Source organism: Fragaria vesca, linkage group LG5, assembly GCF_000184155.1.
Source record: "Fragaria vesca subsp. vesca linkage group LG5, FraVesHawaii_1.0, whole genome shotgun sequence".
NCBI classification, from domain to species: domain Eukaryota; kingdom Viridiplantae; phylum Streptophyta; class Magnoliopsida; order Rosales; family Rosaceae; genus Fragaria; species Fragaria vesca.
Window position 1 is genome coordinate 3,447,598 of NC_020495.1, and position 25,678 is coordinate 3,473,275.

The following is a 25,678-nucleotide window of genomic DNA, read 5'->3' on the forward strand; positions in this document are numbered from 1 at the left end:
GTGTATATATATATATATATACAGTCCGGATCAGAGGAGGACGTCCGCACGCCCTTAAAGTGCGGACGTCCCTCAGTTCGCCACCGTACGGCGAGGGCGCGCCTCCACCCCAGCAGCGTCCCCGATCACTTTCCAGTTTTCCGGCGAGATCGATTTTGTATGAAGTTTTGGGTGATCTCGCCGGAAAACTAGAATTCAGCGGACTCGCCGGGGAGGGAAAGTGATCGGGGACGCTGCTGGAGGCCGCTGCGGTGGAGGTGCGCCCTCGCCGGCGCCGTACGATGGCAAACGGAGGGACGTCCGCACTTTAGGGGCGTGCGGATGTCCTCCTCTGATCCGGACTGTATATATATATTTAATTGGACATAGTAGTGATTTTAGATAACATTAACTTACCTATTTATCCCGTTCCTCTGGTGGAGTCTACTGATAATCAATCTCTGGCTTGGGACAAGTACTGGTACAATGATCTCATAAAAAGGACGAACAGAGGAAAAATAATCACAGAGCAAACCAACAAGGAGTTTCTGCTACTCAACAAGCTTTCTGGAGCATCCTTAACCTCATCAATCTGCACATAAGAAACAATGTAAAGGTCTATAATTTCATCCAGCTTAAACAAAACTGACAGAAGAGCCATTAACATAATCAATTTAAAGAAATAATGTTATGAAGGACCTAAACGAATAATGGTTTTTCATTCTTATGGAAGTCTGTTGTCTGGTCGTTGAGGTGAGGTTAATAAAACTTATTCTAGAAGAGTGGTTAACTTTCTACAAGTGGAGTACAGATAACAACCCATGATGTGCAGATTTTAAGAAAAAGAGGACACACACATTTAACTATTCAAGGTATCTCTATTTATGTTAAAATGATGACACACTATTCTGGATCATTTAGCAATGTAGATCAAAATCAGTGATCCATCCCCAGGTTCCTCTCAAAGGAAAATTATCCAAACTGATACTGCTTGGTCATCTAAATTATTGTATAGTCAAATAGTTAAATGATTTTGATTTGGTTGATTCTTTGGCAGGTACCAGAGATGATCTTTTTGAGAGGAAACTAAAATCCTGAAGTTTCCATCATCGGTATCTCACAACCCAAAAGGGAGGATTCCTGCACTTCTTACTGTTAGCGGATTTTCAACAAGGGAAGCTAGTTCTGTTCAGAAAAAAGGCAAGCACTAATAGATTTAACTCTTAAGATACTCAAAACTGAAGAATGGATGATTTGTCATGTAACGCCAGAATTCTCCATACTAAATAAGTATAATTTCAAGAAACCAACATTGGTTTTATTTCAGACTGATTTCAAATTCGCTATGAGGCTATATAAGAGCATGTAAGCTAGTGAAGGAGCAAACAACAGAGATGAACTTTGAAAGACATGCATGCCGCCCTGAATGCTGTATGCTGAACCCCAGTTGAGACAACAAGCAACATGCATGCAATATATTGATAATGATATGCAGAGCTGATAGTTCCTTCTTAGTTGGCAATAAAATAAAGCTTTAAAATTCATAAAAAGCAGATATGAAAAAACAAATGTTTATTAAACAATCCAACGTCAAGTACCTGGTTATCCGGTCTATCCGGTCTTTGTGCTAGAATCACCTTATCTTCAATCAATTTTTTGGGGATCCATCTGATCTTATTCCAATCTGCACCTTCTCCCTCTTTGCACCGATTCTTCAAGATGTCACTCTCCAAAATGATCAAAGTTTCGAGTGAGGGTGGCAGTCCTCCGTCTGGCAAAGATTGAAGCTGAGGGCAACGATTGATGTCTAAACATTGAAGTGATTTTAGGTACTGAAATGTAGGTAGGGTGGCCAATTTTGGACAAGAACCAACGTTAAGGATTCTGAGGCAAGGCATGTCCTTGTCACGTAGTCCTGACCATTTACTCAGCTCCGGCATGTCACGAAGTGTTAGCGTCTCCAAGGATTGAAAAGCAGCTGAGGAATGAGTCGAATGACCACAGAACAGATGATCCACAACTTCCAAAGTAGACATATTTTGAATAAAAAGTTCCTTGAGAGCCGGAAGCTGGCCAAGAGCAGGAAGGAGTCCACAAAATGGGCAATTTTCTAGATCAATACTCTCAAGCTTGCTGAATGCTGAGCTTTCTATCCATTTGGGAAATAACAAACCACAGTAACCTGCTACTCGTAGCTTTTTCAACCCAGCATGTGGTTCAAGACCTGTAAGAACTTCTTGTTGAACTGGTTGCATTTGACCTCTGATTCCATTCCATTCCAACTCCAACCTGTCTAGGTATTGCTTGTTGTGTAACATAGCAGCCTCAGCCTGGTAAGAATCTGCCACATTCTCAAGATTTGTGATAGAAATGGATCCACGAAGACACCTCATGTCCTTAAGCTCCTCAATCTGATATCCTTTCTCTTTTCCCACTCTAAATGCATGCAGTGTTTCAAGACTAGTTAACTTCCCAATATCTCTTGGCATTGAACTTAGTTGACGGTGTCTGTCAAAGTCAAGATGGCGTAGCTTAATCAGGTCCTTTAAGTTCTCAGGCAAATGAAGAAGCTTAGGACAACTCTTAAGCTTCAATGTTTCTAACCCACAAATGGTTGTTAAAGGCTTTGGCAATAGTTCAATATGGGTATGACTAAGATTGAGGTAACGAAGATGTATCAAGTTTCCAATAGATTCCGGCAATTTAGAGATGGCACTACGACTCAAATTCAACACCCTCAAGCATCCCAACCTTTCAAAAAGCTCATGAGGGACTTCCAAAAGATTGGATGGATAATGTGGAAGCAACATGCCTGGCCTCGGTATAGATGGGACTTTAGGAAGAAATGTAAATGTCCTCAACTTCTTATACTTGTAAAATGCCTTCAGTGTAGATAGTTGAGCATTTTCATAAAGCAAAGACGCATACCGAGCATTAAGAGATATGGGTGCCAAGCATGGCATATTGTCCTCCATACAAAAGCATAAGTTAGTTGAAACAAATCTTGCCAAATCATGAATGAGCTCATGCATTTTGTATCTCTGCTGATCACCACTGACACCAGGAACTTGCGAAAAGACAGACCTTGAATGCAAGTCTTCAAAATACTGTCTTCCAACATCTTCAATTTCTGTTGTTCCTTGAGACCGAATAAAGCCTTCTGCTGCCCATAGTTGCACCAAATCATCCATCTCAACTACATGATCACGAGGGAAAATAGAACAATAACTGAAACATCTTTTCAAATAAGAAGGCATATCATCATAGCTCAACAATTTGAGGCCTGGATAGATTTGTGTTTTATGTTCTTGCAGTTCCCAAAACTCATTCTTTAACAAAGCATCCCACTCCATCTCTCCCGAATGCAAACTGCTTCCAATCACTTTGGCTACCCATGGATGCCCTTTGCATTTCTTCGATATTGCTAGGCCATTAGCTTCCAAATCAGTCTGCCCATCAAGATTGCCTCTTTGTTTGATTATTTCCCAACAAGCCTTGTCACACAGAGGATCCAAACGATAGAATGTAGAGGCAACAATCGAGGCAGAAATTTCACTTCGAGTAGTCATCATAATCTTGCTCCCCTTCTTTGCAGCCCCAAAAGACAACTTGAATCGATCCCAATAACTAAGATTCTCGTTACAAATGCCATCTAGTACAAGTAAAAACCTCTTCCCCTTCAATGTCTTCTGTAATTCAACCTGAACACTATCCAAACTCGACAACTGAGAAACCCTTCCCCCAGTAGCAGACTCAAGAATAGATTTTGTAATCATAAACAGACCATAGTCTGAAGAAACAGACACCCACATTTTCAAATCAAATTTCTTATGGACATCTGCATCATTGTAGACAAGTTGGGCAAGTGTTGTTTTCCCTATCCCACCCATACCCACTATTGGAATTACAGAAACATTTGCCACTTCGTGGACAGACAACACCATATCTTTCATCTTGTACTTATCTTTATCCCTTCCAAAAACACAACATTCATCAACCAATGAGGTCGAATTAGGAATAGTAAACTGGCTAATTTCTGCGGTAGAAAACCTTTCCAGTTCAGTTACTAACCCAGCCAGTTTCAGTTGCATGTCGGTAATCTCAGACGGTATGCTAGAATAGAAAGGGATCAAGTCATGTACCTGACTCCAAGTGTTGACCTCCACTCCCAAACAAGTCAATCTTTCCAGTCCTAAGCCAATCTTATCCAGCAAATCTTCAGCATCGAGAAAACAAGTCTGGAGATCTTGGAGCAAATCATCTGCTGCTTCGTTGATGATGCAATGTTTCTTTTCTAGATCATCAACACGAGCTCGAAGGTTCATCAGGGTTCGTTTTAGCTTTCTGAGATTGTCGTCGACCGCATTGAACAAGTGTTTCTTTTGTTCAACAGATTTTGTGACTCTGTCAATAACAATCTGCAGAACTGCCGACGTAATGCCGGTTGAAAGTACAAGGGATGCTATCTCCGCCATAGGGAATCACCAGGATGAGCGTGCTGGTGAATACTGAGAAGAAGCAAGGCAGTCCGGGCAAAAGATCAACTATGTCCGGGCAGTCCGGCTCTTGGCTCTTGGGAAATAAAATACTTTCTGACAAGAAGTTTGTTTTTTTTTTTTTTTGAGTTGACGAAGTACTCATGAGTTGTCTAAGGTGGAACGTCGTGTTCCATCACTCTATCTAGGGACGGCAACCAAACTTTCCAGGACAGAGAGACATTGAAGGTCAAAACTCCCTAGCTCCCCTCTACCTCTACCTAAAAAAAGACTAAAAAACCCAAACCACCTCTCACCGCCGCCTTGATTTTACGACACCATTTCGGCTCTCCTCCGACTTGAACCAACTCCGTTATGCTATCACCGGTCGTCGACTCCCCGTCGGCGGTGGGGTCCACTGCTGCTGGTGCTACTCATTCCTCCGCGGATAGGATTGTGGTGGAGCCTGTGGCTGGGGTGATCCAAGATACGATATATGTGACAGTGGGAGCTTGTGTGAAGGAGAGCAAGTCGCATCTGTTATGGACATTGCATAACTCAGGAGGGAACAGGGTTTGCATTATTCATGTTCATCAGCCTGCACAGAAGATTCCAACGATGAGTAAGTTCTGTACCTTAGTGCACACTTCACACATATGTAACAGTTTCTGGGGATATTTCAATTTTATGATTGTTGTTATTGAATTCATGAGTGTTTGATTCATACCTTGTTGAAATCCTGTTGAAGTCATTACATTGTGATCTATGAAAGTGTGTGAATATACTTGTATTAGAGTTGGCTGAGGTGTTGGTACACGTACGCCAAACTTGTCATTCAGCCTTGCAGTCTCTCCTATATGTCGGTTTGTTTATCATATCATATGGTATGACATGCCTATTACAAACGTGTTTAATTGTATGACACATGAGAGCTTTTGAAGGGGTAAATGATCATTACATGGTTATTTAATTGTTTTTTCAATCAATGATAACCACACATTGTGTGAGGCATGTTATACCATATGGTATACTAGAATTTTCCCTATATGTCTAAGTTAATATTCCACTCTTAATTTCCTTGATTTTCAGTGGGAAGCTTCCCAGCAAGCCAACTGAACCATCAGGTAATCAGAGATTATCGTCAAATCGAAAGGCAAAAGATGCAGAAGATCCTGGAAGAATACCTTCATATTTGTCGTCAAATGGGGGTATTATTGTTACTTCTCTCTTCCTATATTTCTCGTATTATCTGTGGATGCAAGACGTTAAGATTTGTATTTGCCAAAAGTAGACTGCATATACGCTCTATGTTGCCAAGCTTTCTGATACAGATCACCAATGACCATTTTTTTATAGGTTCGAGCAGAAATATTACATATTGAAATGGACTCTATTGAGAAGGGAATAGTGGAACTTATTTCTCAGCACGGGATCAGGAAGCTTGTTATGGGAACAGGAGCAGTTAAAACCCATGGAGCTCGGTACTGATTCTGTTTTTGCCTGTGAAATAGAGTATTTAATAGTTAATTACCAGGCAGTGAATCTCATTGAGGGGGTTTGTCGTGTTTAGTCTTTGTACTATGCATCTTTTACACTGAGGTCACTTACTCCTGAAATGACATTGCAGGAAAATGAGGGGCCTCATGTCTAAGAAAGCCATATACGTGCGTGAGCACGCACCTGTGTCCTGTCACATACAATTTGTATACCAGGGGGGGTGCCTTATACAAACCAGGTTAGTTGAATGTTTTGGGAAATAAAACTGAAAACACAAAGATATAGGGATTCTTGGAACTTCTTTGTAGGAAAGATTTGTGAATGACTCGACAAAGAAACATTTCTAAGCTCAAAGCAATTATATATTTTTAGTTGTTTAATTAGTCACTCATCAGTAACCTGCAAGGGTGATTATATTATTCTAACCGTAAGTGTACAAATAAGTTTCTTATCAGTTTCTGAGTTTGTTTTAACTCTATAGTATCTCATACTACTAATGCATGTATAATGACAATATAGGGAAGCGAAATCAGATGCAGTTGATGCACAAGTGGCATTACTGCCACCAAGGCCAAGCACCGACACTGGACAATCACCACTTCATTTAAGATCAAGGTCTTCTGTGACATATGGGCAGGATGATCTACCGTCACTCAGCAACCCAGCTCAACGCGTACGTTTGTTCGGCCCGGTAAGATTGATAAAAGGTGACAAATATGGAGGAAGCACAACAGATGTTCCCGAAGGGTTTATAACTCCATCAAGCCGCATGTTGGAAGCAGAAGGTAGTGCTGATGAATACGCAATAAGGAGGAGTGCTTCTTTATCTTCGATACAGGTTGAGAGGACTGACAAAAGTGAAAATGGTTCAGGAAACTCGAGTTATCTTACTCGTCTCAAAGATCTTAATCATTCATCCCCTCCCAGTCTATTCAGTCCGCCAGAGTCTCTGGAGGATGCAAATTTCGAACAGAAGCTTAGGCAGGTTCAAGATGAGCATGAGACTTTGCCTCACCATTTGAAAAGGTTATTTCTGTATTGTTCACTCTTTCCCTTTGGTTATGAATTTAGTAAAGATGGGTTGGTTCAGTTATGGATAGCTGAAGGCTTTATTAGAGAGAGGCAGAGGGAGAGAATGGAAGATACTGCTACTGAGCATTTTAATTCCTTGGAGAAGGAAGGCTTCTTTGTGTTTTCTAGATGTGATTTCACTACGGATTTTGATTCAATGCTCTCGACTACGACAGATCATCCCAGCAACTTCTTGTACAAAGTAAATCCTAGGAAGCATTCATTATTGGAGAACACCATTTCTTCAGGTAATTATTTCAAAGCAGTGGATGGTAAGTTAGATGGTGCCTCTCACATGACTAGACATTTGTCTTTGATTGGTGAGGATATTGATGGGGTGTCTTTTGGGATTCTTCAAAACTTCAAGCATTTGCGCTCACTGCATATGCTCTCTTGTCGTGGGTCTTCCTTGAAACAAGTCCCTCGTGATTTGTGTTTCACCTTAACCTTCTTGAAAACCTTAAATTTGAGTGGGACATTGATTTCTGAATTGCCTAGTTCCATCGGGAATGTAAAGTCATTACGATATATTGATGCCTCACATACACCAATTGCACGGCTACCTGAATCAATAGATTCTCTTTACAATTTACAAACGATAAAGCTCAGAGGTTGCTCAAACTTTGTTCAGTTGCCAAAAGGTATGAAGAAGCTAACAAATCTCCGCCATATTGATCTTGATATCATTCGGCAATTGGATTCCTTGCCAGCACATTTAGGGAATTTGAGTACCCTTCAAACTCTGTCAGCATTTCTTGTTGGTAGAGATGATGGGTGCCATGTTGGAGAGTTGAAGAATTTGAATGATCTCAAAGGAGCGCTTAACATCTCAAGGCTTGAAAATGTGGTCAGTAAGAAGGAGGCTGAGGAAGCTGCTTTGATTGATAAGAAATGTCTAGACAGGTTGGAGCTTCGATGGAGTAATATGTTTGTTGAGTATGCCAAGTTAGAAGAGGAAATACTAGAATGTCTTCAACCACATTTTGGCCTTAAAGAGTTGCAAATACAACAGTACAGTGGCTCAGTACTTCCAACTTGGATTGGCAATCGCGCTTTTGCTGACCTTGTTGCCATTACCCTCTATAGATGCAGGAATTGTAAACTTCTCCCATGTATGGGACAATTGCCAGCACTCAAGTCTCTTTCAATTATAGAGATGAATGGGGTGAAATATATTGATCATCAGTTCCTCAGGAATGGCCCATGTCTCGAGTATGCATTTCCAAAACTAGAGAGACTAGAAGTTGATATCATGCTCAAACTGAAAGTGTGGAAGCACATACGAATAGGTGACTTCCCTTCCCTGGTTAAACTCATAGTGGACTCCTGCCCAGAACTTGTCAGACTTCCACCACTGGCATGCCTCCCGTCCTTAAAGCACTTGGAGTTGAGACGATGCCCGAAGCTTCTCTCTTTGCCCAGTGACGGACTGCCACCTTCTCTTGAGTCTTTCTTATTAGTGGAGTGCCTTGAGCTGAAAGAATGGTGCCTGAAGAGTGACCATTGGAGCACGTTATGTCATATCTCCAGCATATGGTTTGATCATGAGGAGGTGAAGGTAAATGAAAAATCTGTCTCATTTTAAATACTTTTCAGTCATTTTTCGTTTGAAGAATATGCTTTTAGGTTCTTGTGGAACAAAAAAAAAAAACACTATTAGTCATTTAATAAAAAAATAGACGGGTAAATTCTATTGATGGTATCACGATAATCATGCGACCTTACAAGATCAAGCTCTCATCTATGTATTTTATTTTATTTTTTTTTGAAAAGGGGTTTGAGCTGGACTGCACACCTCTCTGGGGTTCTGTTTCAATCTGTGGAAGAAGACCAGTAATGGAAGATGCAATTGCTGTAGTACCTCGGTTCATTAATATTCCAAGCACAATGCTTATTGGCAGTCATGCATACACTGGAATGAGCCCAAGTTTGAACCACCTAACAAGTCATTTTTTTGGCGTTTATGATGGGCATGGAGGACCTCAGGTTGCTGAGTATTGTTGTGAGCGCCTTCATTTAGCTTTGGCTGACGAACTTCAAATTATTGAGGATGATTTGACTGATGGAATAATGAGAGAAACTCAGCATGTGAAGGGGGAGAAAGCATTCACTATTGAGGATGATTTGACTGATGGAATAATGAGAGAAACTCAGCAGGTGAAGTGGGAGAAAGCATTCACTAGTTGCTTCCGGAGAGTAGATGATGAAGTCAGCAGATGCATCACCGGAAGTAACGAGGATGCCTCCGGGGCCAACTCTGATCAACATATTGCCCCAGAGACCGTAGGATCTACAGCTGTGGTTGCATTAGTCTGTTCTTCCCATATTATAGTTGCGAACTGTGGTGACTCGAGAGCGATTCTTTGTCGTGGCAAAGAACCAGTACCATTATCAGTAGATCATAAAGCAAACAGAGAAGATGAATGTGCAAGAATTGAGGCATCTGGAGGGAAGATCATACAGTGGAATGGACCTCGTGTGTTTGGAGTTCTTGCAATGTCAAGGTCCATTGGAGATGGATATTTGAAACCCTGGATAATTCCAGATCCAGAAGTGATGATTGTCCCTAGAACTAGAGATGATGAATTCCTCATTTTGGCTAGTGATGGATTATGGGATGTTATGACGAACAAGGAAGCTTGTAAAGTGGCTCGAAGGCGTATACGGCTGTGGCACAAAAAGAACAGGGTTACTCTGGCGGAAAGAGGCATAGGAGTTGATCCGGCAGCGCAAGAAGCGGCTTCATATCTTTCAACTCTTGCCTTTCAAAAAGGAAGCACAGACAATATATCTGTGATTCTGGTGGACATGAGAGCTCAAAGAAACTAAGAAAGCTCGAGCAAATCTTGGATGAAGAAGGTTTAGCCACATTGAATGACCTTGGCTAGTTTCTTATGACTATAGAGATGGTGGTCTACCCGAATTCCTCATGGGTTTCGTGTAGATGTGTACAATAATAGAAAGAACCCTGTATCTCTAGAATGAAGGTGTCGGTCATGGTGCTTGTAAGCCTCTGCCTCTGCTCGACATATTTAGTGTGAGGACAGTATATGATGTAAGTCATGTAACGTGTCGTCTGAACATTCTTGATGCAATACACATTATTATTCAAAAAGAAACACTACTTGCTACTTTTAACAAAAAAAAAAAAAAAAAAAATACGCTACTGCTTTGCTCACAATAAAACAGTGCATTATTTGATCAATCCCAAAGCGATAAACATAACTTATTTGCAGAGAACTTGTAGAATTTACATATGATGCAATTAGAAGAAACCTAAACATGTGTAGGCGAAACCTCATCAGAAGGCCTGGTCACAGAGTCACCTTTTCCTCTTTCACTTCGGCTATTCTCAGCAAACTTCACACTTGCATGGTGATAACCTTTGTCCTGCTCCTTTGTGCTCCATTCAGACATGTAGTACTCTTCTTCCGTCGCAGCCTTGCCGGATGACGGACCGAAAAATATTCCGCCCCATTGCGGGAAATGTATCAGAGTCATTGGGAGAGTGCAGCATATGATCATAATCCCCATTAGAGTGATCCCTGTTTCTTTTGAGTACTTTGATCCTTTGAAGAATATCAATTGGGTCAGAACTGCACCCACATTTCCACCACCTCCGGTCATACCAGATATAACCCCTAATGACCTGAAAAAAATTAGGAGAAAAATATGATTAGGTACTTAGGTAGGCTTGGAAGTGAGTGATGACAATCATATTATACTAGACAACTTAATATTTTTTTTTTTTGAATAGACTAGACAACTTATTTAATTGGTCAGAGTTTTCACAGAATGATGAAAATGAATAAATACCTTCAATATGGAAACTGTGATACTTGCTGCTATATCTTTATTACATTTGATAAGATATGTTGCAGACTTTATCATCTTGTAATTTTCAACACTTTGATTTTCTGGCAGACTAATAAGTTTGATTGGTTGCATATATTCTACTCTTTCTAACAGTCAAACTTCCCAGCTGCTGGGGTTTGCAGACTTTAATGTTTCAATGAAAATGACACTCCATTTTTACAAATAAAAATCTCAAAGTTTTTCTATGAGGGTATGAACACACATGAACACAAGCAATGAGCAATGTACGTGAAACAGTGATCATTTTAGTAGAAGAATTAGGGAATCAATTAATCCAATGCAAGTTAAATCATTGAGGAGAAAGTGTCTGTAGGAAACATACCTTCTGGAAACAAAAGGAACCACCCCAAATGTAAGGCCACAAGCACCCTGGACAAAGAAGGAGAACAAAACCATGACAACAATTGAAGCACTCAAAGAACCAACCTGCCCCATAATCACACACAAAACACCCCCAATAGTTTGCACCAACCACAAACTCCACAGCCTCCCTCTCATCCCAAACCTCCTTGATACCATATCCGATAGAATTCCACCTGCAGGTCTAGAAACAATGTTAGCCAAGCCGAATGTCGCCGCAATAACCCCGGCGGTGTGAAGTTTGAGATTGAATCTGTCATAGAAGTACTCTGCTATGATATTGTCAATAGTGAGCTCAACTCCAAAGCAATAGCCATACGTCAGTGCTAGAATCCACCCTCTGTAGTTACTAATCCCATGCCAGAACACACTCGTGAACTTGTCTTTCGGTTTTTCACCGGACTTCTCCAACCGGTGGTAGTTCCCGTCCGGCATGTCCTGCCCGAACAGCAAGATGGTAAATGCTGAGAGCATCTGAAACAGAGCAGGGATTTGGAAAGCGATTCTCCACGCCGTAAACTTAGTTGCACCGATGTCACGGATAAGCCCAAACACAAGCGGCATGATCAGCTGCGTGGCTCCGCCGCCCAAGTTGCCCCAACCGCCGGCGACACCGTTGGCGGTGCCGACGACAGTAGCCGAGAACATGGAGCTCATCCAGAACTGGGTGGAGACGAAAGTAGCCAGAGAGAATCCGATGAAGAAACGCAGGAGGAGAAAGGAAATGGGAGACGAGGCCATGGAGAACATGAACACAGCCGGCGCCGTGAGGAGAATGAGGCAGGCGGAGGCGAGACGTGGGCCGAACAAGTCGCAGGCAGTTCCCATGGCGAGACGAGCGAACACTGCGCCGGAGACGGAGGCGATTCCGGCATTGCCGATATCGGTGGCGGTGAGGTTGAGGTTGTCACGGATAATAGGTATTAGAGGAGGTGCTGCGAAAGTTGAGACGAAGCAGAGGAAGAAGGAGAACCAAGACAAGTGAAACGCTCGCATGTGAGGCTTGGCAAATGAGAAGAGCCAGAACTGAGTGGCCTTGTTGTCTGAGTCCACAGGCAGAGCAAATTTCTGGGGCTGGGGTTTGGACTCCATCACTGTAGTGGCTTCAACTTCCATCTCTCCGAGTGAAGAAGAAGAAGATGGATATATATAGGTACTTAGCTAGTTTTGTACAGTGAGAAACGCCGGCAGATATATGCCCTTCTGATGAAGATACATACAAAATGATGAACTTGGCTAGGTATTTATGTAGTTCGGCATAGAGTTAAAAAAGTATGGTGGACAAATCAGAATGACCTTGTGTAAGTTCGGAAAGGCAGAATATGAACTCGGCCGCCGAGTCTCAACCTTTCACTGTGGCTGAAGGATGAAGACGAGCTAGGTGAAGATCAATAACGTGGGGAAGGTAGTGGTTGTCAGGAAGTGTGTTTGAATGGGAGTTAATTTGATCGTAACGTTTTGGTTTTTGGTGGTATGAATTAGAAAATTCGTATGAATTAAACTATGATCCGAGTCACGTACGCCAAAGTATTTGGAATTTAACTGAACAAGTTGGAGCTGTGAGCATTGACCTGGAGGCTTGGAGAGTTTGCTTAGATAGATTGGGCAGGGAAGCTCGGAATCAGGTTTTTTTTTTTTTTTTTTTTTTTTTTTAACTAACTGACAAGGATTAGGCAATATCAGCTCCTCTGTAGCAGTTTGGTGGTTGACAGAGCACCCACTCTACCTCAAAGGGGACCGCTACAACCGGGAACCCACCGCCCATCCCTTGTCAGAATTTTTATTTAAAATAATAAAAGAAGTTACATGAAAAGAGGAATGGGGGACTAGGCCAAAACCATTCAAATTATAAACCAAAACAACAAACAAAAAGACATTGTTTCTTCTACCCATAAAAAACCAGACAATCTTCCCACTATGAAAACCGATAATTAAAGATACCCAAATAATCCACTTACAATAAACCATGAAGCTCAGGAGGAGGCTTGATTCCTTGTTGACTAGGCAAAAGAGATTCATTCATGTGTCCTTGTCGAGTTTGTATATAGCATTGACATTGGGGGTTTAATTAATTTTTGGGATATTATTTTGCACATGACATACTTGTTCTTAGTTTTGACATAGTGGCTGCGTGGTTTGTGGCTCTGTAGGATTCCAGCAAGAGATTGCGATCCCCTTGGCATTAGTGTAATTCTTACTACTAAGTCTGCTACCTTCTTTTATGATAGGAAACGAATGAAAATTGAATGATCAAAGAATTAAGTCAGAACGTTTGTATGTAGAATGAAAGGAAACTGATCAATCGGAATCAAATAATCAACGAAGTCAGTACGTCCGTATGTACCGATGAAAAAAAACTCAATTATAATCTAAATTATCATCGAAGTCGATACGTCTGGATGTATGAATGAAATGAAACTCAATCGTAAACTAATTAATTAACAAAATTAATACGTACATACATATAAATGAAAAGAAACTCAATCAGAATCTAAATTATCAACTAGGCCAACATGTCGGTAAGAATACAATTAGAGGACACAGCACCAAAATTTTTGAAACTTTGGAAATTAAGCAGCGATATTTTTGCTAAGCAATTCGTTAGTCGACCACCATCGTTAGCCAAACCTTTTTTCTATTATGTTTTCCGGCAAACGACATCCGAGATGTGTAACTGAAACAAAACACAATGAATTAGAACAAACGGGCCACTTATAACTAAATTTATAAATGAACTAAATTATTCATGTAGCAGGTTAGTAGCTGATGCATGCAGCACAGCTACGCTTTTGAATGAGATTTTAATTATATAAGATGAGTTTAACTTTCTGCTAAATACTCAATTATTATTGAACATTTAACAAGTTGACATTCATATATTGGTAAGAATGAATCTAACGAAGCGTACGGAACTTAAGAATCTGGTAATGGCGTAATGCTCTGCAACTTAAAGAAATGTATCTGCTTATTATGACTTAGACAAAGAATCACTTTGATATTATTGATTCGTATCTTTGGCTTCTCCACATACACACGTCTTGGGGATCAGCCACATGAGTATGCCTGATTCGTAGCTGGAATATCCCAAGTCAACCATTCCGATTCCTCACCACAAGAAGATCATCATCTGGGGATCGACCTCTAAACATGAATTCCAAAAAGACTGCTGGTTGCTGTAACTCACTGGCCGGGTTTAGAATATCAAATTATAGATCAAACTATCTTCATGCTTTTGGATGATGAGAATCTTCCTAATTTCCAAAGTTCATACAGCAAAACCCCTTGGTTCTCAAATTTGATTTGAGGAAGCCATTGTGGAAACTTGGAACCAATACTATGTGATCCTTTTTAAAGGTGGATTTGCTTTGCAACTTTTACCACTACCATTCATATTTCATAACCTATCATATTTGGTTTTGGTAATTAATTAACTTGCTTTCAGCTGGCGGTGGTAGACGTATACAACTTGTATTTTCTCTGGATGGTGATTGAAGAACATGCATGGATCGTCCAAAAAAAAGAACATGCATGGCAACTACTCCGGTTTGCTGATGGAGTATCATCACACTGCTCTAGTTCTATAAAGAAATCGATCGCGATATCAGTTCATCACTATGCATCTAGAATTTGCAAGTGATTGATAACGATAGGCGTTAATGCGATTATAAAGGGTTTAGGACAGTTAATTAACACAATTAGGAAGGACCTGATCGATCAATTATCACATATCATGATCCAGCAGTATACATCACTGAGATTTTGGAAGAGAAAAAAAGGATCAACCAACACTTCCAGAAAGCAAATTAAGCTTGGAAAAGGTCATGCATGCATGTATAGGACGCTATCTTCTCCAACTTTTGACATTGCGTACCAAATATGGGGAGGGATTTGCATATGCCTAAGAAGAATGTGAAGCCAATTATCACTGAGCGTTCTAAATTTCTTCTATCTCTAACCAACCAATGTTGAAAAAGGCATTACTTGAAGTCGATTTATCAATATGAGCACACACTACTAGAAAAAATCCATTCCACACATATTTATTTCTCACCTTTTATCTAAAGTCACAGATATTCGTAAGAAATAAACACTCATACAGATAACCGTGTGAAATAAATTTATTGAGCCTTTAAACAGTCACAACAGCAACTAAAATCAGTGTAAAAAGGTATTACTCACGGATGACTGTGTGAATGAAAAATATAATATTATCTGTTTGCACATAATACCGTAGGTAGTATATTTCTCACACAATTCTGTAACAATAAAGTAATAGTCCATTTAAAACAACTAAGTTTTTAACTTAAATATTTACTGTTTTCTGTAACAAATGATATTTGTTACTGATATCCGTGTGAAATGCGAAACACACAGTAGTCCGTATGAAATGTAAACACTGTTATCTATGTGAAACAATGATTAAGACTGCTGATTGGAATAGCATTGCAATCCCCGTTGCAGGGACGGAACCAAGATTGTGAAATGCCCTGGGCTAAATTCTATCATATGAACTTTAATTTATTATTTTTTTTAAAAAAAAGCAATATTTTCCTTTTATTTTACAAATAACTATATCTATATGTAATTAGTAAAAGAATGAGCAAAGACTTTATGAATGTTAAAATAAATTACTTATGTCATATAGATTTTCAAGTTTGGAACTCAATCAGTCTCATTGTTATTAGAGAATCTTTTACCAAAGATAAAAATTAGCATTTTGAGATAATTAATACATGCATCAAACATTTTCCTACAACTTTGGCTGGGCTATATACTAACATATTTGTTAATTGACAAAATATACACGTGTATAAATGTTAGTGGCCAAAAAAATTCTATGGGCTATAGCCCAGCTAGCCCTGTATGAAGATCCATCTATGCCCGTTGATTGGACATTCCACAAACATCCTCTAGTGAGGCTCGTGTGTTTTGCTTGTAATTTGCAAAATATATAAGAGTTTTAGTTAGCTCATAATTCAGCACCAATATTGTTCGATTGATCTTTAAGTTTTGTAGCTCAATAATTTTGTATATAAATTCGAGATGATATTCGAGTCGGAGTCTCAGACATTGTATGGTTGTACTTAGGCCTGATTTAAGCTATATTGCAGGAATCACAATTCACAAGCCAACAGGAACCCCTAGTTACATGATGGAATTCTCACAAAAAAAAAAAAAAAAAAAAAAAAAAAATACAGAACCTCTGTTTTTATGCACATATGAAGGGGGAAGAAAAACAAGCTAAGTGACATGGTGTTGAGATAGAGATATACAAGAGTTAAATGGAAATAATGTATATCCATCAGAAATTAATGGTTGTCATAAGTTTTTTTGTTTTCTTTTAGTGGTTAAATATAATTTTACTAAACAAACACAATATTACAAATAACACCGAATAATAAACCGATATAACAACGTACAAAAACCTAAACAAAATACAACAAAAGTCGGGCCAACTATCAACCAGTCAAGGTGCAAACCCTCCAAAAGAGGAAACAACTATAGTAAGACACATGATCGCTACTGCTACAAATTGAATCATTTCGAGACACAGAGATATCACTGTTTCAGCGACCCAATTAAAGTCTCGTAGATAAAAGTTTGAGTGTCACGTTTACACATTTAGAATAACTGCAGACATTTTGGTATCCTACTACCATCAACAAATCTATATTGGGTTTAAAATCAAAATTCAACATTCGTAGGTCTTATATTAGTTGATTCAAAAGAAGACATAAATAAAAACTTATTAAGTTCTGTCACTACAAGATAAAAGATAAATGATGCATATATGTATGTATGATTGAACTTGAATTGTGCTTGAGGTACTACCATGTGTATCACAATCCGGGATCATAGAGTAATTTTTCCGGATGGATTTGACTCGCCGATCATCAGCCTTTGATCATAGTATCCTACAACGTCGGCTGTTTTCCCAGAGCCTTGGTGGACGTTTCAAAATCGGAACTTACCAAATCTAAGATAGCCTCAAATAGTCAAATACTACAAAGAAGGCCATGAAACCGAAAAGATCGAGAGCTAAAAATCAATCAACTAATATACACAAACACAATGGGTCTCATAAATATTGTATCAAAGCAGAGTACTTGTACAGTTCTACATGCACCTCCTTCTAACTGGTGGTCTTTCTTCTCATGATCGCCGCCTTATCCTGTGCATCGAGCGCCCATCTTTGCGCCGGAAGCCGACTACAAGTACAAACCCATAGACCGTAGTACGTATGCTCAAAGTTCCTTTCTCGTCAGTCTGATCTTTAGAACTTCTTTTGTTCCCATTGATTCTCATTCTCATTTTATGTTAACTTAAAATGTAATATGTTCAAATCGATGCTATGAAAATATGCCCCAAAGTCCTAGAATATATATGTAGTCATTATTTAGTAACAATTAAACCACTGAAATGCCACAAGCATCTCAGTCCCATTATATGGAGCTCAGGAGCTAGGTCTTGGTTTAAAGCTTCTAGCGGCTTCCTGTTAAACATGAACCGCGGGTGGACCCTCATCAGAGGTCCTGGTTAAAGAGTCCGATTTTCCCCTTTCGCTTCTGCTGTTCTCAGCAAATTTCTCACTTGCTCGATGAAACCCTTTCTCTTTCTCCACTGAACTCCATTCAGACAAGTAGTACTCCTCTTCAGTGGCCTTATTTTTAGATGACGGGCCACTCAGCATTCCACCCCATTGTGGGAAATGTATCAGAAGCATTGGGAGAGTGCAGCATATGATCATGACTCCCATTAGAGTTATCCCTCTTTCCTTCGAATACACAGACCCTTTGAAGAAAATAAGTTGGGTCAGAACTGCACCCAAGCTTCCACCACCCCCTGTCATGCCAGATATGACTCCCAATGACCTGAAAAGAAAAGGGTGATAAATTAGTAATCCTGGAGCGACAGTATATAAACTAATTAAGATACGTGCGGATCACATATCAAGCAACAATTTATCAAATACATTACTAAATATCGTCGCATCATATATCTAACATGCGAAATACTTGCTCTCAAACTAAGCATAAGCCTAATTTAAGCATGATGTGATGACAATAATTAACCTCGGATGGAAACTGTATTGATCATCATACTGAGAAGACATCAACATAGCAATACAAGTCATTTTAATGGCTCAAAGTTGGAAAATACTTATGTACGTACCTTCTAGAAACAAACGGAACCACTCCAAATGTAAGCCCACAAGCACTTTGGCAACACAAGGAGAACAAAATCATGACAGCAATAGAAGTCTTCAAAGAGCTAACTCGCCCAAGAATCACACAGAAGACACCCCCCAAAGTTTGCACCACCCACAAAGTCCACAGCCTCCCCCTCATCCCAAACCTCCTCGCCATCAAATCCGATAAAACCCCTCCGGTAGGTCTAGAAACAATATTCGCTAACCCGAAAGTCGCCGCTATGATCCCCGCAGTGTGGAGCTTGAGATCGAATCTGTCGTAGAAATACTCGGCTATGATATTATCAACAGTGAGCTCAACTCCAAAGCAATAGCCATAAGTCAATGCCAGAATCCAACCTCTGTAGTTTTTGACCCCATGCCAGAAAACAGTCGAGAACTTGTCCTTGGGCTTGTCACCGGACTTCTCCAACCGGTGGAAGTTCCCGTCCGGCATGTCCTGCCCGAACAACAAAATGGCAAATGCCGAGAGCACTTGAAACACTGCAGGGATTTGGAACGCTATTCGCCAAGCGGTGAACTTGGCAGCACCAATGTTATGTTGAATGAGACCAAACACAAGTGGCATGATCAGCTGCGTCGCACCGCCACCGAAGTTCCCCCAACCGCCAGCAAAGCCATTTGCCGTGCCGACCACCGGAGACGAAAACATGGAGCTCATCCAGAACAAGGTTGGAACAAAGTTGGCCAAAGAGACGCCGACGCAGAAACGCAACAAGAGAAAGGATACGGGAGACGATGCCATTGAGAACAAGAAGACCGCTGGTGCAGTGAGGAGTAGGAGTGAGGCAGAGGCGAAACGCGGTCCGAATAAGTCGGAGAGAGTTCCCATGGCTATACGGGCAAAGACTGCGCCGGAGACAGAAGCTATTCCGGCGTTGCCGATGTCGGTGGTTGTGAGGTTGAGGTTGTCCCGGATAATGGGGAGTAGAGGTGCTGCAGCAAAAGTGGTGAGGAAGCATGAGAAGTATGAGAACCAAGCTAAGTGAAAGGCTCGCATGTGAGGTTTGGCTATGGAGAAGATTTTGAACTCTGTTGCCTTGTGATCAGAGTCCACAGGCAGAGCAAACTGGGATTGGGATTCCATTACAGGATTTTTGCTACAAATTAAGGAACTAACTAACTAACTAACTCTATAGGGCCGGGGTATAGAAGAAGATGAAAGTTTGAAGTTATATAGGAGTGAAGATATATAAAGACTACCCGACTCTATAGGTTAGGTTTAACCAAAACAGGTGTTATGGAATCAGGCTCGATTCCTGGTTGACTTTGTGAAGAGATTCTCGTCGCTCATGTTGTATTTACTATTTAGCATTAGTGTTCTACTTACTAAATTAATTGTAGTGATTAAGAGTATTTACGAAGGTTTGGACATAAAAGTTAACCCTATTTAACATTTGTAACTAAACTAGAATACATGATGGGTTTGCATGATATAGTCCAAGACGTACGGTTGACTAGGAAAGCACGAGTGTCTCATCCCACTAGCTCGGTCGGAGTTACCAACGGGATGTTGTATTGAACGCAAGGAAGAGGCCAAATGCATTACAAGTTAGAAACCCAGCTCTACAATATACACGAGACCAGTTAAGAAGTGAAACATGTCAACGACTTCCAAATATCAGAAGGTTGAAGAAATCACCGTATTCTTGATTCATATACGGTAATCTCTCTTAAGAGTGTGACTTACGACGAATAGACGATGATTAGTGCATGCAAGGACGTCCAAATGATATTAGAAAACAGAAACTTGTTTGTATTTTATACAAATTAAGCAACTATGTACTGGGTAGCTAGCTAGCTCTGACTTTCACAATAGCACCTGATACAGCATCTCGAATAAGAAAGAGGAATAACCCTCATATGTGGGGAAGGTAAGCTCCCGTCCTAGCTATTTATATATATGGAGACTGAAAGACCGCTCGTACACTATCATGTGCTAGCTAGTTAGCTCTCCCCATCACCATTGAGTTGGAAACTCCTCCACTTATAACCCATAGCTAGGTACTTAATTAGTCGGTAAACGCATATATGCATTAGTTTAATTTGATATGTATTCATAACTAAGATACTCATGGAAAAGACAATGGTGAGGACGATAGAGGTACCATTTTCATCCCAACCAGTGAAGGTATATATATATATATATATATATATATATATATATATTTGTCTGGTAAAATGGTAATTTTGGTTTCATGCATGTGATGTAATCAATATATTCATGACGTTCATTACACGTTTTACAAAAAAGTTACTTATATGACAACAAATGTGTTGTTAAATTTGTTTCAGAAAAAGAATTTAAAATATCAGAATCTTAATAGGAAACCCAATGGCCAGTTTTTCATGTTACCATCAAATTTCAGAATATAATGGCGGTGGCGGGTTTAGGGCTGGCAACCACGACGATGGTGGATCAGTTGAAGATAGCCCCTACTGGATTCACGCACTGAGGTGGCCACAACAGGGACTGAGCCAGGATCTCAAAACTAACTGGGCTAAAACTTTCATTTGATAAAAGCTCTGAAACATATGAATACCTCTTAAAAAATGCTCATTGAGAGTTGATATAGCTGGCTCATTGTTTAGTATCAGATACACTCCAATGAATTTAGTTAAATCGCATAGTCCGAAGAAGAAAAATAAAAAACCAAGTTGAAGAGAAGAATTAGAATTAAACACTGTATTTATAATTTTTAACAAGCATTTATTTTTGATGAACGAGGTTTGCATGTGTTGGTGCGTATTACATGACAAAAAGTCAATCAAGTATTGAATTCTCTACTGATTAGGACACTAATGCTTGATTGCTATACTATTTGACCGGGCTAAGATGTGAAATTTAGGGTAATTAAGTCTACTTAATTTGCAAAACATAAAATAGTTGTCTGGGCTACAGCCCAGATAGTGATGTACTATGCTTCGTCCCTGGGCCACAACCACCTATCATCTCTCTTCCTTTTTCTCTCCAGACCATGATCAGGGGGTGGGGGCGTAGATTCATTCTGGAATCGAGTTCGATGATCCTTCACTGACGTGGTTGGTGGGAACGGTTGGTGGCGAGCTTTTTTGTCGACTTAGTGTGTGTTTGGCATGGTTAAGGTGAGCAACAGTGGTGATTTTGTGGTTCCACATTAGTGAGACCGACTATCACAATGAGCGGTATGATGCAGACATGTCTGATCGGGTCTTCGACGAGAGCGACTACTAGAAAAAGTAACTTAGACGAGGAAGCAGTACCAACCAAAAAAGTAGTGTAAGTCCTTTATTCTTACACCACCGCTTTGAGGCCACAACACTTAGGCGACGGAGGTTTGGTTTTCGTCTTCTAAATGTTTAGGCAACGAAAAGTAGCACTTAGGCGACGAAAACGGTTTGTCGCTTAAGTTCTTTATTCTAGTAATGAGCTTTAGGGTCGCTCCGGGTAGATCTGGCTTGGCTTTTGTTTGGTTGGGTGGTGGTCGGATAGTCTTTAATTTGGAAGGCACCAAACATGTTGTTGGTTTCGTTTGCGAGGGAAAAGGTGGTGGTCGGGTTGGTGGCTCCTTTGCTGGAGTTGGCGACTTCGATGCAGCGACGGAGATGCGAAATTGATTAGAGCCGTTGATCGATATGCTTCAAAATTTTGGGTCGGTTCTTCTTCTATTTGAGAATTGGGCCTTGGGCTTCAAGGCTTAGTTGAGGATCATAGACTGGGCTTGGAGTTTTTGGGCTGGGTCAGGTGGGTTAGATCCTGGGGTGACCCCCTCTATGTAGGGTCGTTTAAGAAGGCAAAGAATAAGTTAGGGAAACCTAACATGTCGAGTTTTGAGGTGAAGATCTACGGTTTATGATATAGAAATTGCTTAGGCATACTTAGGGTTTCTTTAGTTTTTTAGGTAGTTTTGCATGGTTTCAAATTTTTTCGTTGTCTGCGATGGCAGATTGTGTTCATGTTGTACTCCTGCTTTCTGGTTCTAATTAACGGAATGACCTCTTTTGATCAAAAACAGAAAAGTACTTGTTATGCATTAAATTGAAAAAGAATATATGAGATTTTTGTTTTGTTTTTTGTTGTTGTTGTTGTTGTTGTTGTAAGGAAGGACCAACCTTCATATCTAGAAAGTAGAAATTCCTAAATTTTATAAAAAAAATAAATAAAGAAAGAAAGAAGAAGAAGAACGAGGCATTAAAACCGGTAGCTGCAGGAGCACCCAGAATTAGTTGAGTAAACAAAAAGTGGTCTAATTAATTAATAAGGACCGGCCGTTTGTTTGTTTTCCAGTTAAAAGTCATGAGCTTGTTTTCTTGACATTGTGTACAAGAAAAGTAGAAAACCATGGGCATGCCGGTGGGCTCTTAATTACTTTAACCTGGCTATATATATGTATACAGCTTTTGACACTCGAATCCATCAGACTTAAATCATCATCTTCTTCGTCTAGCTTGTTCGAATCTTCAGTTTATGGCTTCTCTTGTGCTTCTGTTGTCTGTACTTGTGCGTCCCATTCATATCAAAAAGATAGAACAAGATCTTGTTCTATCAATCAATTCAGCTTCTTGTGCTGCAACTGATACCGTTTCATCAGCTCCCAGAAAATTACCAGTTGAAGAAATTAAGGTGTTGGAAGAAGAAGAAGAAGACCTCTCCGACTGCTCAACGGTTACTGTGGATTCAGTATGGCCCTAGTTGTTGATGTTATCTATTTCTGCTGTATCGGTAATCGGTTGTTCTTGACAAAAATAAAAAAATCTAGCTAATAGTGTACATATAAATTATGGCATTTCTTTTTCTTTCTTCTTTTACCTCAATTTTTTTTCCCCCCACCATTCCATTTGACCACATAATTCCAGTCATGGTTGTGCTGGATCATGTCTTTCAATTAATAGGAAGAACAGAAGAAGTGCAAGTTAAGGGCAGGGCATTCTTAACTGGAAGTTGCATATTTTTGAAAGGAACTGGAAGTTGCATATGTTGGCATAAAACGGGAATCAGACCTGAGAAACTAACATGGAATTCTAAGTGATAACAAAGTAATTACCTAATTACCTAACTGGTAAAACTTTCCACTTGCAGAACTAGCACAAATCAAAAGATGTTACTCTAGCTTGAGCACTAGCTATTATATACAGTATATATATATACACTCAAGTCCAAAGAACTATGGATTGAGCCGTAGTTATGCACTTATGCAGTTATGCTTATGCAAATTCTTAGCTATGGATTAATTCTATATATATTTACAGAATTAATATTATAACCCAAATCCTTTTTTATTAGTCTATAGTGGCTAAACCATTTCAGTAATATTGAAATGGGGCTTGTCCTTTGGGCCTTTAGCAATGGTTCGGGCTCAGCAACCTATGTAATATTGAAGGCCGGTGTCCATCAAATCATACGTTCTAATTTTCAACTCCCAACTCTTTTTGGCAACAGACATAATCAAGAGACATGCAACATGGTGAAAAGAGAAGACAAGAAGCAAAAGACTAGTATGCTTCACACCATGCATGTTGCATATGCTCTACTTCCGGGAACCAATGACCCTTAATATGCTCTACTTCCGGGAACCAATGACCCTTAATAGGTAGTTCGACAAGAATTAAACGCTTCGTTGCTAGTCTTATGTAGACATTTTACTAAGAACCATTCTGACCGGAAGAAGTACATGTCACATAAACTGACACGTAAGACGGGTTGTAAAAATATAGTTCACCTGGGGTCACTATTTTCTTGTTTGAAGCATCGTTGAGGTTAATAACATATGAATAGGCTTAATTTTCATCTCGACATGGACTGACGTGAGGAATGAGAGCATCCGTTAACAAGATGAAGACAAATTAACTAATCCCATATGCTAGCTAGTGTTCTAACTTGTATGGAAAATTGAACAATCAATGTAAGCACATGAATCATAAGCTTCTCTCCAGCTAAGGAAGTGAAGGCCAAACCCATCAAAAAGGGATCGAACTACTTGCGTGCATGGTTGGGTGACTGTCTTCCCCTTCACATGAATCGAACACACCATTTTCTATCACCAACCATACTTTCCTTCATTGATAATCAAAGCTCTGGTTTAGTTTAGTCTAAGCGATTCCTTTCGTTAGCCTAACGTGTTGTGTGTGCATTTTCCTTTTCTTTGTCACTTGCTGAAAGTGACTGGTTTGTTTTCGGTGTCCGACTTCTTATTTCTGGATCTGAAAATTGCTAAAATCCACACTGATGTGAGAAAAGAGAAAAGGAACGTACGGTAGATATTCAAGACCGACTTCGTCCTTAGAATTAATAATGGATTCTAGCTAAGATTTTGTTTAGTATAATATATCTGTCCTCTTACACAATAAATATCTTTAGTAATCTTGGATCCATCAATGAGTGCAGGGACTGAATCTATGAAGTACGTTGCTGTGCAGCTTATTTTACATCATTGAGAAATGGCAATTCTTGCTACTTGACAATGGGGGAGGTAACACAATTCAAGAAGAAACAGAGACCCAGATACAATAGCTTATCTTATGCTGAATCTGCCTTAGCCACAATAACATGATGGTTATGATCTGAAGCTCTGAGTTTGACGTTCTAACTATCAACCGTTGAAAAAGTTTTATTTTCTCATTTTGTTTATATCGGTTAAAAGTATTTTAGACTTATGTAACACACAATAAAATTTACGTGTCTTAAAGTAAAACAAGCTGATCGAAAATAACCAAAAAGAGATCATTCACTCTCTTCACCAAATTTCGCTACCAGCTGAAAGCAGCGAACACAGTTTGATGCGATTCTGTGTGAATGCGAGAGGTGAAGATGGTTTTTACTATAAGATCGAGGTAAGGTCATTTTCGTTTCGAGTACATACGAGGAGCTTAGAACATGCAAGTGATCAAAATATCAGAGGCCATTATCGAAAATAGATCCAGAAAGAAGGGCAAAGAAAGCACCGTAGTTGTAAAATATCAGTGTAATAAGAGAACCGTACACTTGTCGCCTCTCTGGTTTTCCGGTGAGGTCAGGAGACTCAGGACGACCCCAAACATCTCTATCGTAGGGACCTAAAGGTCGCACTTGTGAATTGAGAGCCACGCGTCGTCGTCTGGACGGAGATAAAAACGCCATGTCACTCACGTAGACTCGCTCTCTCTCTTTCTCTTTCTTTCTTGATTTCCAGAACTGGTGGGAAACCGCACCAATCACATGATTTCACGGACCCTCCTCACTCTCTGAGCCTCA

The 25,678-nt window shown here is 40.0% G+C and overlaps 5 protein-coding genes across 5 annotated transcripts; 2 read left to right on the forward strand and 3 right to left on the reverse strand.

Moving 5' to 3' along the window:
- Nucleotides 1-392: 392 nt before the first annotated feature.
- LOC101301014 (putative disease resistance RPP13-like protein 1-like) lies at nucleotides 393-4,454 on the reverse strand. Its single transcript, XM_004300870.1, has 2 exons — nucleotides 1,578-4,454; nucleotides 393-571 (listed from the first exon to the last, which is right to left on the reverse strand). Exons 1-2 carry the CDS (start codon nucleotides 4,452-4,454, stop codon nucleotides 434-436), a joined length of 3,015 nt encoding a protein of 1,004 aa, XP_004300918.1. The 3' UTR covers nucleotides 393-433.
- A 345-nt stretch (nucleotides 4,455-4,799) lies between these two features.
- LOC101314085 (U-box domain-containing protein 33-like) lies at nucleotides 4,800-6,273 on the forward strand. The gene is made up of 3 exons (XM_004298937.1): nucleotides 4,800-5,076; nucleotides 5,544-5,935; nucleotides 6,082-6,273. Exons 1-2 carry the CDS (start codon nucleotides 4,830-4,832, stop codon nucleotides 5,834-5,836), a joined length of 540 nt encoding a protein of 179 aa, XP_004298985.1. The 5' UTR covers nucleotides 4,800-4,829; the 3' UTR covers nucleotides 5,837-5,935; nucleotides 6,082-6,273.
- LOC101301302 lies at nucleotides 5,926-10,140 on the forward strand. Its single transcript, XM_004300871.1, has 4 exons — nucleotides 5,926-5,966; nucleotides 6,082-6,189; nucleotides 6,471-8,580; nucleotides 8,796-10,140. Exons 1-4 carry the CDS (start codon nucleotides 5,926-5,928, stop codon nucleotides 9,849-9,851), a joined length of 3,315 nt encoding a protein of 1,104 aa, XP_004300919.1. The 3' UTR covers nucleotides 9,852-10,140.
- Nucleotides 10,141-10,195: 55 nt separating this feature from the next.
- LOC101314372 (high affinity nitrate transporter 2.5-like) lies at nucleotides 10,196-12,414 on the reverse strand. The gene is made up of 2 exons (XM_004298938.1): nucleotides 11,221-12,414; nucleotides 10,196-10,671 (listed from the first exon to the last, which is right to left on the reverse strand). The coding sequence occupies exons 1-2, from the start codon at nucleotides 12,372-12,374 to the stop codon at nucleotides 10,299-10,301; spliced, it is 1,527 nt and encodes a 508-aa protein (XP_004298986.1). The 5' UTR covers nucleotides 12,375-12,414; the 3' UTR covers nucleotides 10,196-10,298.
- A 5,340-nt stretch (nucleotides 12,415-17,754) lies between these two features.
- Nucleotides 17,755-25,564, reverse strand: LOC101301589 (high affinity nitrate transporter 2.5-like). The gene is made up of 3 exons (XM_004300872.1): nucleotides 25,428-25,564; nucleotides 18,432-19,568; nucleotides 17,755-18,130 (listed from the first exon to the last, which is right to left on the reverse strand). The coding sequence occupies exons 1-3, from the start codon at nucleotides 25,562-25,564 to the stop codon at nucleotides 17,755-17,757; spliced, it is 1,650 nt and encodes a 549-aa protein (XP_004300920.1).
- Nucleotides 25,565-25,678: the final 114 nt, after the last annotated feature.